Consider the following 13,845-nt stretch of genomic DNA (forward strand, 5'->3'; position numbering starts at 1 on the left):
CAGAGAGATTCTCTATGAGTGACTCTGCCAACTGCCAGAGACCAACTGCCACACCCAAAGAGTAACTGTTACAGAAAAACCATTAAACTTGAAACGGACACTTTGTCTTAGCTGTTTGAAACTCCAAGCCAAGAAAGTTTGAAACTTTCTCAAGCCAGCTTCTGAACTTCTTATCTCTAAATTAATATAACAAGATTATTTTCTAATATCATCCTTATAGAGGTCTTGATAAATCATTGGCTTCTATTTACCCAATTCTAGTTTTTAAAAACTGAATTTCTTTCATGACTGTTTGATCTTTCTTTTCCATTCGATCCATTCTACTTTTCTTCACTGGATTTTTTTTTTGCCTTTTTCCAATAGATCAATTCTGTTTTAAAGACACTTTTTTTCTGCACTGGATTTTTATGCCACTTTTTCCAGTTGACCAATTTTACTTAAGCTGTTGTTTTCTTTTTGCACTACATTCATTTCTTTTCCCCATTTTTCTTTAACCTGTCTTATTTGGTTTTTTAATTCCTTTTTGAGTTCTTCTAGAGCTTGTGACCAATTCCTGTTTTGTTTTGTTTTAAGTCTTGCATGTGGTTACTTCAATCTCGTCTCCTATTGGTTCTGTTCTTTGCTCTTTTTCTCTGTAAAAATTTTTGAGGGTCAAATGTTTCTTTTGCTATGTACTCATCTTCCCATCCTTTTTTTTTTTTTTTTTTTTTGCCTTTGGACTGGGAACTCTGAAAGCTGTTAGCTGATTATTTCTCCTCTGCTGACTTTTGCCCTGGGGCTAAGTCTTCGATGTAGCCAGCCTCAGTGGCTTAGAAAGGGTCTAGCCAGATGTACTATCCAACCTCTCTGCAGGCTGTGCTGTTGCCAGGGCCCAAGACCTTAAGGGATGGATCTGAGGTGCTCCCTTGCTGGTGTAGCCCTGTCCCGGGTTCCTGAGGCTGGCCCATGCCCTGGTCCTGACTGTGGTGTAGTAGGTGGGGGTGTATGGTCAGCTAGCACTCCTCTGTTCAAAGTTTTGCTTCCAGCTCCCCCTTATCCTATTAAATTCAATTCTCTTTGCCTTCCTTTCAAGTTGTGTTCAATGGAAGAGTACTCCTCACTCATCCTGCTTTGAGTCCTGTCCTTTTGAGGTGACTTCTACAGATTGATTTGGAAGAATAGTCAGAATGGTTTTGGCTTTTGCTGCTACTAAGCTACCATCATGGCTCCACCCAGGATGAAAATTCTACAAATGAACATAGTTCCTAATCTACACAACCCAATATTAATATAAAGCAAGATATCTTAAAGAACAGGAATAAAATATAAGGTGCTTCCTTATATTTCTTCATAATGGGAATTATAGGGAGAATAACCAGAGCTGTCTAAATATGGATTATCTTGTGCAGCATTTCTGTCCCTGAATGTGTTAAAAAAGAGAGTAGATAAGCACTTGCTGGGGATGTTTAAAGAAGAGATAAATGTATCAATGAGAAGGTTGGAATAATGCTCTCTAAGGGTCCACCAGCTCTAATTCTATAAGTCTAAAAATCTTTGGATTATCTCCTCTTTTTGATATAATAGGAAGACAGATGACATTTCTAAGGCCACGAACTTCCTACGAATACTACCGCTTAGTTTTAGGAGAATGAACAGAAGATTAATAATTAATAATAATCCTCCCCAATCCAACTTGAAGTTGGGGGTGAGATGAAAAGAGATGGTTAAATAGGTAGTAAGGAGAAAAGCAATTACCTAGAGTGCTTAGGATCAGATGATTCTAGAACCAGAATGACTTGTATAGAAATCACATAGCACTTTACAAATAAAGAAATTGAGACTCACAAATGAAGTGACTTTCCCAAAGTAATATGGGTACTTAAATGTCCAGGTCAAAACTGGAAGCCAGGTTTTAGGCTCCAAATCCAATGCTCTTTTTATGCCATGCTTTACTTTAGCCATTCTCTAGTGAAAGACAAAGGTAGTAGATTCATCAAATCCTTTATTTTTGCCTCCAAAAAACAGATGCCAGGGACAGCTAGGTGGCTCAGTGGATTTCAAGCCAGGCCTAAAGAGAGGAGATCCTGGGTTCAAATTTGGCTTCAGATGCTTCCTAACTGTGTGATCCTGGGCAAGTTGCTTAAACCCCACTGCCTAGCCTTTATCACCTTTTTGCCTTGCAATCAATACACAATATTGATTCTAAGACTGAAGGTAAGGGTTAAAAAAAAATAGGTATAGTTGCCTCCCACCAATTCTGCACAGGTTTTTGAATTATTTGTAGTTAGTATAGCCCTAGATGAGTGAATATATAAGAACATATAGTCACTTCTTGTCCAAGTTATTCTAATAGTTCAGTGTCCAAAAAAAGAAAATGAGAATCATTTTTACTCAAAAGCATAACACCATAACACTTACTTTGTTTTTTTAACATTACTTCATATGGGTTTTTTTATACTTAATGGGTATTAAAATACTACCTTTTGCTCTTCTGTGAATTCCGAATTATGTTGAGCCTGAGCTTCTTTCTGAAGGTGTCTTGCTAATCTATAAGAGAAAAAAGTTTTAGTACTATTCTTTTGTACACAGAAAAGATTTTGAGTGTTTTCTCACACAATAATGTGACGCAATTCAAACCTTTAGAAACAAGAGCCAAAAAAGTATCACAAAATTCAGAATAATAACAAAAGCTAACTTATTTATTATGTAGAACTTTATAGAACTTCAAAGTCCTTTACACATCACTAATGACCAGCTTGTGAAGTAGGTGCTATTATTCTTATTTTACAGACAAGCAAAGTGAGGTTGAAGAGGGTTCAGTGACTTGCCCAAGGTCACACATAGCTGAGAAAGTGATATAACCAGATGATCTTGACTCCAAGTCTAGCACTCTTTCTGCCCTGCCACCTAGGCTCTCATACTTACAAGATATGGATTTACCAACTTAATCTAGATCTATTCTCAACCAACATTCCATGATCCAATAACAATATAGTACTTTTCACAACATTTTACTAGTTTGAATTGAAGTGCCAGTAAGTGAAGACATTACTAGAAAAGTAACTGCTATTTTAAGACCCTTAGGGGAAAGGTCCTACTTGTAAAAAAAAAATTATATGCATATGTATGTATACATATGTGTGTGTGTGTGTGTGTGTGTGTGTGTGTGTATACCTATATCATCTCTTTTTGTGGCAGCAAAGAACTGGAAATTGAGAGAATGTCCATCAATTGGGGAATAGTTGAACAAATTGTGGTATATGTTGGTGATGGAATAATATTGTGCTGTAAGGAATGATGAACTAGATAATTTCAGAAAAAGCTGGAAAGATCTATAAGGATCTGGAACAGTTCTGAAGGTCTTAAGATAGGGAATGCTGTCTAACTCCAGAAAAAGAACTACTGGGGTCAGATGCAGATCAAAGCATGTTCTGTCCTAAAAGGTATCATACCTCAGATCTACTTGTTGAGAATGTTTTAAGATGGGATTCATATTATCTTTTCCTAACCCACAAAAGACTCAAAATCAGGCATAAAGCTCATTACACTAAACATAGAGAATCTTTATTTTGGATTTTGTTTTATTTGGGTATTTGGTTTTGTATGAGTATTCCCTTATGACAATGACAAACATGGAAGTATATTTTGTATAATAATACATGTATATCCCAGATCAAATTGCTTACCATCTCCAAGAAATGGGAGGAAAGGCAGGTAGTGAAATGGTTTGGATCATATAATTTTGGAAAACATATGTTGAAACTTTTTATTATATGTAATTGGGAAAATAAAATATCTATGAATTAAACAACAACAACAAAAACCTTTATCAGTTTATAACAACAAATAACAATAATTAATGGTGTTACTTGTATTTTTAGTCAATGCCACAGGCATCCAATAGTCACCAGTTTCAAATATAGAGAATATTACAGCCTGATAGAAATACTAGCCTTCAACTGGCTATAACAATTAAAGGCAACCACTCTCACTTAACGATAATACTATACTAAGATAAGTGGTACTTTTAAACAGAAAGTATCAGTAAGTCTGTGTCACTAGTCCAAAGTTTTTTTGGCAGCCAAGAAATTCTGAAATGACAATTTTTAATAAGAATCTGGATTATGAAAAGTAATTCTAAGCTAATTGTTTAGTCCTAAAAGGTATCATACCTCAGATCTACTTGTTGAGAATGTTTTAAGATGGGATTCATATTATCTTTTCCTAATCCACAAAAGATTCAAAATCAGGCATGAAGCTCATTACATTAAACATAGAGAATAGTTACTGACTATATTCAATATATACAGATTTCCACCAGCTACTCATAATCTAAATAATAGAAAGACCAGGTACAATAACTGACACAAAATATAGTTTTACTTTCAAATAAAATTTCATCCTATCTTAATTTTCTTTGCTTTACTTCACTTTGCTTATTCTACCAGGTAGTGTCATCAGTTTCTATGGATTCAATAATCATCTCTATGCTAATTATTCTTAAATTTACCTACCCTGACTTAACTTCTCTGCTGACCTCCAGTCTCATATCCCTGCCTGCCTTTTAAACATCTCAAACTGGATGTTCAGTAGACATCTTCAAATTCCACAGGTACAAAGCTGAACTCATTATCTTTCCTACTAAAACTTTTCCCTTTCCAAACTTCCTTGTTACTGTTAGGGACAACAACATCCTTAGTTCACAACCTAGATGTCATCCTCAAGATTTCACTGTCTCTCACCTCCTATATCCAAACTGATGCCAAGACCTATTAATTTCATATGTATAACATCTCTCACACATATCCCATCTACTCTGTCTCTAACATATATATCTAGTTACTTATATGTTGAGTCAATCAGAATGAGAACTACTGAGAGCAGGGTCCATTTTAGCCTTTTATTTTTGTAACTTTAACATTTAACACAGTGTCTGGAATTAAATAAGCACTTAAGATGCTTTTTGACTGATTAGAAAAGATTTTTATATCAATTATTACAAATTAGAAGGTAATCTGGGGGAGGAAACATTAGCAGCCAGAAAGATTAGGAAAGGTTTCATTTGGGGAGGAGTTACTTGAGTTGAGCTTGAAAGGAAACTAGGGATTCTACATGCTTGGAGTAAGGAAGAAATACATTACAGGTATGGGAAGCATAATGGACAAATGCCCTGAGATGACAAGACCTGGAATATTCTAAGGAACAATTCAATAAACATTAAGTGTCTATTGCATATTGGTTAAGCTTAAAAAACTGGATTGGAGCTAATAGTAAAGGCCTTTAAATGCCAGAAGAATCTGCAATAAGTTTGTATGATTCTAAAGGAAATAAGCAAGGGAGTGGCATGGTAAAATTTATGCTTTAGGAAAATCTCAATGACAACTCTATAAAGGATGGACTGGAGCAGGGGGGAAGCATTCAAGATGGGGCAACAATTAGAAGGCTATTCCAATAGGATAAGTGAGAATCAATGAGGACTTGAATGAGGGACACAGGAGAAAAAAAAAAGAGTATGGATGTGGAACATGATATGAAAGTAAAATGAACAAGACCTGGCAAATGGATATGTGGGATGAGGAAAAGTAAGAAATTGATGATGCTTCAGGGCTGCTAATTTTAATGACTACAAGAATGGTGATGCTCTCAACAAAAATAGATAAGTCTGGAAAATGGGTTTGGGGAGAACAAGGTTTGTTTTAGACATGTTGAGTTTGCGATGCTTACAAGACATCCAGATTGAAATGACTAAGAGGCATCTGGTGATGAAGGACAGAGCTCAAGAAAAAGTTTAAGGCTAGAAATTATACATCTGGGAATCATCCATGTAAAGAAAATTGAACAAAGGGAAGCTGGTGAGAGAACCCAGAGAGAAGAGACTTGAGATATACCCATATTTAGAGGAGTACAATATGGATGATGATGCAGCCAAAGAGACTGAGAATCTCTCTATCCAGACTAGAGGTCATTTATCAAGTCCTAAACAATCCAAGAGATACTTAGGAGAAAATATTTCATTCACATATACTAATATTTTTTTTAATTGGCAATAAAAGACTTTCTTTTCTGAACTAAGACCAAATTATAGTCATTGATCCCTCTACTAAATAAGGACCTATTCTAACTTCTCATGGTGATGTGCAGTTTTCTTCAAAAAGCTAATCCATAGCTGTACAATAAGGTTTTGTCAACTTGCTAAAAAATTTCAAATATGGGGGCAGCTGGGTAGCTCAGTGGATTGAGAGTCAGGCCTAGAGACAGGAGGTCCTAGGTTCAAATCCAGCCTCAGACACTTCCCAGCTGTGTGACCCTGGGCAAGTCACTTGACCTCCATTGCCCACCCTTACCACTCTTCCACCTATGAGCCAATACACAGAAATTAAGGGTTTAAAAAAAAAAATTTCAAATATGAACTGTTTGCCATAGTACTTCTAGGATTAGCCTAAGTATAATCTTGTGCATCTGCATAGTCAGATCATTTTGACAGTTACTTTGAATATAGTACCACAAATGAATTAGAAATTCATCTCAGTGTATCATAGCATATCCCTCTAGAATTATTTTTAAATGAATATAGTAGAACCAAGAAAACAAAATATGCAGCAACAAATGAAATGAAAAGACAAAAAACTGACAAGCTGTGTAATTCTAGTGACCATCTTATTTGAGAAAATCCATTTCCCTCCCTTTGCGGAGATTTGGAACATTGCATATACTCTAAGCCAGATAGGTTTGCAAGTTTTGTTAAATTTCTTTTAAAATATTCTTCCTTACTAAAGATATGGCCAGTGGGTAGGGGGAAGGGCAAGAAGTATATTGGGAAACAAAAGTTAAAGAGAAGTCACCAATAATTTTTAAAGTATCCTTCAAGCTTTTGGGAAAACCCAGAAAGTAATTCGGGTAGGGATGTTCAGAAGCTGGTACCCACAGATACTTTCGCAGCTATCTTTTACCCACTTCATCAACAAAAATTTATTAAGTGCCTACTTGTATTACAGAGTATTGGGAACGCTACGGCTGATACAAATAGGAAGAATCAAGCAATTCCTTTCACTCACAGGAAGCCTACGTTCTACAAATCCACAATCCACAAAGGAGGAGAAGAGAGGAAGGAAAGAGGGAGGGAGCTAGCAGTTGGTCAGATCCTGGGTTGAATTCGCATTTTTGCTTTCAATCCTTCTCGAATCTGGAGCTGACTCCACCCAAAGGAACAGAGAAAGGGTGTGGGGATGTGGAACTGGATGCCTAGCAAATAACAGTTTCTGAAACTGAAACCGCAGCGAGGTGTACGGTGAAAACGCACTCCTCCGGGAAGGAATACGGAGAAGCGGGGGAGGGGAGGGAACCCCGGGGGACCCCAAACGCAAACAGGGCAGGCTGGCATTTTCTCCGCTGGGCCTGAGACCACTTTTTTATTTTATTTTTTTATTTTTCTCTATTCGGGAAACCGCTGGGACATGGGCGGGGAACATCCAACGGGTTAAGCAGCCGTGGAGTTTTCTTTACTAGGGGCCACTACCTGCAGGGGCGGAGGCAGGAAGGAAGAAGGCAGGGAGGCGAGGAGGGAAGGCCGGCCCCAGGCGGGCGGTAAAGACTGGGAAGGGGGGACTCGGCTGGGCTAGGGGGCAGCGATCAGGCGAAAAGGGCGGGGCACGCCTACTTGTTGAATGGCCCCAGCTGGTCCGAGGAAAGACCGGGGCGGCCTCCAGGGACAGGCTTTGGCATCTCCGGAGGCGCCGCCTGCCTGCCCCGAGGACCGCAACCATGAGACAGTTAGAGAAGGGGTTGGGGAAAGGAGATGGCCCCGCTGGGCCCAGCTCCCGGGGTTATCCACTCACATCTGGTACTCGTCTATCGCTTCCACCAGCTGCCCCCACGAGTCGAAGTCGGCGCCCCTCCTGAAGCTGGCGCCCCAGCGCTGCAGGAGACTCCGGGTCACCTCAGACATGGCCGGTCCCGTCCCCACCCCAACCCTGCCCGAGGGTTCTAGGGAGCCATGATCTTGGACTGGCGCCGCGGCATCCGCGGGGTACTGAGGAACGGCTTCAGTGGCCGCCACCGCCCGCTCAGGAGCCGCCCAAGCCCATTTGCCGCCACAGCCAAACTTTGCGGCACTGGATGAACCGCCCCTCATAGGCCCCGCCTCCCGTGTTAGGTTGCACCGGCCCCGCCTCCCCGAGGCGGCCGGGAGGAGCCTGAAGCCGCCATTGTTATTGAAGCCTTTAAGTCTCGAAGAGAAACCAAAAGAACTCTTCCTTCTTTGTTCTTGAGTTCCGGGAGGGGCCGCTACCCGACTCCCCAGGCACTAACGTGAGGGAGGAGAGACGGGTGAAGGGTTAAGAACGGGCAGTGCTGGCCACCGTAGCAACGGTCTCCGAGGGACGCGCGTTTCTGCCTGGTTGTCTGTCAAGGCTGTTGGGGTCACGTGACCCTTGCTCAGTAACCCGAGGTTTTCGACTTCCCGTAGTCCTATTGGTTTTAGGCTCGAGGGATCTGACATCTCTGCTTCCCCGGAGTAACTGCTGCACGATTCTCTTGAGAAGCTTGGTGAGTGTAATATGTATCTGTTATAACCTGTTCTCTGTTTGGGGGCCTGCCCCCCAACACGACGCAGTCATTGAAGCACCCTTCTCCATCTACACGGGGCGAGGGGAGGGTGTCTTAGAGAAACTTCTTCCTTTTTTTCCTGCCTTCAGCCAGAAGACACACTCACTTCGGCTGTGCTCTCAATCCCACCTGTACCCAGAACTATTGTGTACTGGGTACGCAAGAGCCCGTCGCCTGAGCCTCGAAAGGCATCTGACAATCTGCCTAAAGGTTCGGGAACGATGAGTTCGGCTTGCATTAGTGTTCCCCTGCCCTCCGCGGTTGATGCTATCGACTTTCAATTGGAACGACTCCACAGCTCCTCCCTACCATCTAGGTCCAAATAGGAATGGGAGGAGGGGAAGAGGGAGAACTGGGAGGGAGGGGGGGGGCGGAGAAAATGTGGAGGCGCCTCCCTATAACGCAGGCGCAGCCAGTCCAGCTTGTGGACGGTGTGAGAGGAAGAAGGAAGAGGTGAGTGAACAAACAGGAAGTAGTGGCTCTGTGCTCAGGTGAGTGGGTACATCGTAGGGGCGCACCCAGTCTTCTTACACTTATTTGCCTTCCCTCTACCTACTCCCACCCGTATCTGAAGTGGGTGCTTGCTTCTGGGGGCGCCCTGGGTCTGAGTGTGGTCCCAGAAACAAGGCAAGTACGATGATTAGGAGACCATCCCACAACGATCGGCTATTCCTCGAGAATTTTCGGAAGACTAGACGAAGGCTTGGGAAAGGTTCTGGGAAGACCGAGGAAGAAATCCAAAGTCCTGCCCAGCAAAGGTTCTGGGCCCTTTTTTGTATCATGGACCCCCTGGATGAAGCCAGTGAATCCTCTTCTCGGAATTATGCTTATTAATGCATAAAATAGATTACAATGCAAGCGAAATATATTGAAATAGTTAAAGGACCCTAGGTTAGGAACTGCTGTCTTAAGCAAAAGATTGTATTTTGGATATATCCCTTCAAGACTTCACCTGAAATTGGAAGAAGCACTAATTTTATTAGGGCTAAATGGATATATGGTCCATTTAGTCACCAGAAAGCTTTCATATTTTTGTTGATGAACATGGAGTGTTACACAATTAAACTGTAGACAACTTACCTCTGTAAGAAGTGGATTATTAGTATCTAGTGAGTTCCAAATTCCCATAGGGATTGTTCAATCCCAAAGGGATTATTTTAGTTATGAACAAATTTTGCTTTTTATTGGGAAAATTAAATTTGCTCAAGAAAGTGTCACTTTAAAAATTTATATTTTTATAAATTAGATTTTAGTTTAATGTTTTATGGACCCTGTTGACTGACTGGAACAGGTATTGGGAAAATACTCATTAGGTGATCACCCTTTTCCAAAACCTCAAATTAAAACTACTGGACAAATATATTCACTGAGTATATAGTGGTCCTATAACTTATGCCAGTGAATTTAGTAAACTTAATCTTAACCTCACTGGGAAAGTTTACTAATTAAAGGAGCCTTTCCCTCCTAATTTTAGTTTCTATGTAAATCTTGCCCTTCCTTAATTGAATTTAGTTTTGCTTAAAGTTGAATTTTTTAAAGGACCCTATATAAATGATCTTCTTAAAAAATATCTCTGGAAGATGATTCTGCCTAGAAATCTAATTCTAATGTTTTGAAATGTACTTTTTTTTACTAACCTTTACTTTCCATCTGAGAATGGATACTGATTATATGTTTCAAAGTAGAAGAGCAGTAAGGGCTAGATAATGGCAGTTAAGTCACATGAGCAGGGTTATACAGGTAGGAAGTATCTTGAGGTTGGATTTGAACCCAGGATTTTCTTTCTCCAGGTCTACTTCTCAATCCACTGAGCCACCTAGTGCCCCCTTGAAATAGGAGTACATAAATGAAATAGAGGTATATAAATAAGAATGGGAATATTCAAAGTCCAACCTAATTCTCATCTCTTTACAGTTTCTTTCCTCCCAGAGAACATTTGTTCATAGACTGTCAGCCTCTGATACTCAAATAAAAAGTTAGTTTTTCTTTTAAATACTTATTTTCAAAGATGACTATTATCATTCTACCATGAAGTAATCTTGAAAGGCAGAGTATTACAGTGTCTGCTTCCAAGTCAATGCATAGGTTTAACTCCTACTTCAGATACTCATTATTTGAGGCACCTGGGGCAAGTTATTTAAGATCAATGCCTCAATTTCTTTACATTTTTTACATTTAATATGAATTGGATACCTTTAAAGTCCTTTGGAGTTTTAAAATCAGTAATCTTGTTATTAAGTGTCAGGCCAGTTACTGCCATTTGCTTAGGATCATCTCTAATAAATAGCCAATTAAGGCTAAAAGGACCATCAAGGTTTTTGTCTTAAAGGGAAGAAATTTTCAGTTGAAACCGTTTGATTTATGAATTTTGGTCTTTAACCATTAATACTAACGGTAAAAGCAGTACAGATTAGTATCTTTCTAATTCATTTTGTATAGATTTTTATATGATCATGAGTTTCAGAAGCAATTTAGTATAGTAGGAAGAAGTGGGTTTGTATAGTCAGGAGATATGGCTTCAAATTCTTTTTCTTAAACTTGGGTGTATATTTGTCAACTTATAGGATAATAGAATCAATGACTTACTCAGCCTCATTTTCCTCTTCAGTACAATTGGAGCAGTACAATTTGTACCATCCACCTGATCAAAATGTTAAGAAGAAAACATTTTGCAAAGTGATATATGAGTTATGTTGCCTAGGGAGCCGGGCCTAGAGACTGAGGGTCCTGTGTTCAAATTTGACCTCAGACACTTTCTAGCTGTACAATTACCTGACCCATAGCACTCTTCTACTTTGGAACTGATACTTAGTATTGATTCTAAGACAAGGTAAGGGTTTAAAATAAAATGATATTATGTTGTTTTTAAACATTAGCTATAACTGGTGTTGTACCAGTTAATAATTATACCATCTTAAGATGAGAGAGTGTGGAAGTTAACCTTTTTTTAATACAGTAAATTTGTTTTAAATCATATAATCTTTATTACTACTGCTGCAAGAGAAAATGTTTGTCATAGGGAAAATTTAAAGAATTATATGCATCTGGTGCAATATATGAAAAACAATTATGGAAACTACTCTTTCCCATTAGATTCTAAACATACATCTAGTGATATCTGATACATTATTATAGGTTTTTTGGAAGATCATTCTTCTATGTAATTGTTTGCTTTGGCTCCTTACAGCAGCTATACTGGTTCTAGTAAATTCAAAATTATTTTGCAGTCTACGTTTAGTATAGGTCAGATTTCTAACAAATTTTATATAAACCAGTTTTAAATATAGGACAGTCTTTTAAATAGAAAAGCAATTCAAAAATGTATATTGTAAAAATGAAAAACAGTAATACATATTTTAAAATCTTTATTATAGAGTTCACTTTATGAAATATTTCATTGTTGACATTCAAATCTACTTTTTTCTTCTGTGTATTAGGTTTCTTTACATAGATCTATTGAAAACATCTGGAGAAAATGACACACTGGTTTCATCGGAACCCATTAAAAGCCACCTCACCTGTTTCCTTTAATTATTATGGTGTAGCTACAACACCTGCAGCTTCAAAAATTTGCAAGTAAGAATTGAGTCCAACATTGTGCTTTGTCTATTTTGCCCTGCTGAGTGTTGTGGACAGTACAGAGTAATATGGCATGTATTTACTCCCCTAAAAGATTGCAGCTTAGATGGAAAGACACTGTGTGAAAAGTTAAACCCCTACATCTTAAAATTTTATACCTTTGAGAACTTTTGGCTTGCTTTTTTGATTTTTATCTTTGTTTTTTTTTCTTTTAACATAGGAGAGGTTACACTTTGCCAGAACTGTTAAATTACATTGAAAAACTTAAGTAGAAAAAATGCAAAAGATGTCACATATCAATATATGATTAAATTACAAGAGACAGTGTGTGTCAAGAATAGAGGTTTAAAGTAATCAGAAGATTTCATGAAAAAAAAAAGGACTCTACATTAGGTTTAAACTGAAAAAAACAGAGAAGGGAGGGAGGCAGAGATTAGATATTGGATATTCAAAATTTTTAAAAAGTACTAGGCAGGTGGTGAATGTTGTCTTGGAGTCGGAAAGACCTGAATTAAAATCTTATCTCAGATACTGTCTATATGACATGACTTGTTCTGTTTGTCTCAGTTTCCTCAACTGAAAAATGGAGATAATAAATAAAGTACCTATCTCTTAGGGTTGTGGGGAGTATCAAATAAGATAATTGTAAAGTGCTTAGCATAGTGCTTGGTACATAGTAAGTGTTATATGTTGCAGTGTCAATCAGGAAGTAGATGAGCTTTATTGGAGTTGTAAGTTTGTCAAGGGAGCAATTGGGGGTAAGTTTGGAAAAGTATTTTGGTGTTAAATTGTGCAACACTATAAAGGTTTAGACTGGTAGTTAGATTTTATTTTATAATTACCAAAGAGCTTTTGAAAATCTTTTAACAGAAAAATATTTGGGTGAAAGCATGTTTTAGTAAGATTGATTTAGTAGTAGTAGTATGTAGGGCAGTGGCTCCCACACTTTTTTGGCCTACCGCCCCCTTTCCAGAAAAAATATTACTTAGCCCCCTGGAAATTTTTTTAAAAATTTTAATAGCAATTAATGCTATTAATAATAATAAACAGATAAATGCACCTGTGGCCATCACCACCCCCCTAGATAGCTGCAGCACCCACCAGGGGGCGGTAGCACCGACTTTGGGAATCACTGATGTAGGGGATACACTAATTAGGAGGTTTTTGTATCATAGTTTTGAAGTTATAAAGTCCTGGATTAGGGAGATAGCAACAGGAATAGGAAGAGACTCTTCTTAGAAGTATTACAATAGAAAACTCATAGGGACTTGACTAATTATTAGGGTCTTAAGAAGTGAAATTTTCCACCCATATAATAGAAAAGGTGATTCTAAAAGGTAGAAATAAGGAAATAAGAAAGAGAAGCTTGTTTTGTAGGTCAGTGTGGTAGCATATAAAACTATTTGCTTGGAAATCAGAGACTTAATTCCAGGTCTGCTACTAAGTGGCTATATAACTTTGGACAAGTTTTAACCTCTTTAGGCCTTAATTTATTCATATGTAAAATATATGGTTTGGACTAGATATCTGTTAAGTTCTATAACAATTAAAATTAAGATAAACTTAGGCACAAAGTTCCTAGCATGATTGATGTATTAGTAAAGTGAAAATTTACTTATTTCCTTTTTTGTTAATCTAGGCGTTTATATTTTTATAAATATTCACCCATTTCACGTAGGTTGT

At 38.3% G+C, this 13,845-nt stretch overlaps 2 protein-coding genes across 2 annotated transcripts in view; one reads left to right on the forward strand and one right to left on the reverse strand.

Moving 5' to 3' along the window:
• AIDA (axin interactor, dorsalization associated) overlaps positions 1-8,061 on the reverse strand; it is a 42,525-nt gene extending 34,464 nt beyond the window's left edge. The window contains exons 1-2 of the mRNA XM_044673145.1: positions 7,815-8,061; positions 2,460-2,526 (exon numbers count right to left, since the gene is read on the reverse strand). Of these exons, the coding sequence (XP_044529080.1) occupies positions 2,460-2,526; positions 7,815-7,924 (177 nt within the window). The 5' untranslated portion in view covers positions 7,925-8,061. The remainder of the gene's footprint in view (positions 1-2,459; positions 2,527-7,814) is intronic.
• Positions 8,062-8,421: 360 nt separating this feature from the next.
• The window catches only part of BROX (BRO1 domain and CAAX motif containing), a 37,305-nt gene continuing 31,881 nt past the window's right edge, over positions 8,422-13,845 (forward strand). Inside the window, exons 1-2 of the mRNA XM_044672249.1 lie at positions 8,422-8,523; positions 12,021-12,159. Of these exons, the coding sequence (XP_044528184.1) occupies positions 12,059-12,159 (101 nt within the window). The 5' untranslated portion in view covers positions 8,422-8,523; positions 12,021-12,058. The remainder of the gene's footprint in view (positions 8,524-12,020; positions 12,160-13,845) is intronic.

Source organism: Gracilinanus agilis, chromosome 4 (assembly GCF_016433145.1).
Source record: "Gracilinanus agilis isolate LMUSP501 chromosome 4, AgileGrace, whole genome shotgun sequence".
Lineage (NCBI taxonomy): Eukaryota > Metazoa > Chordata > Mammalia > Didelphimorphia > Didelphidae > Gracilinanus > Gracilinanus agilis.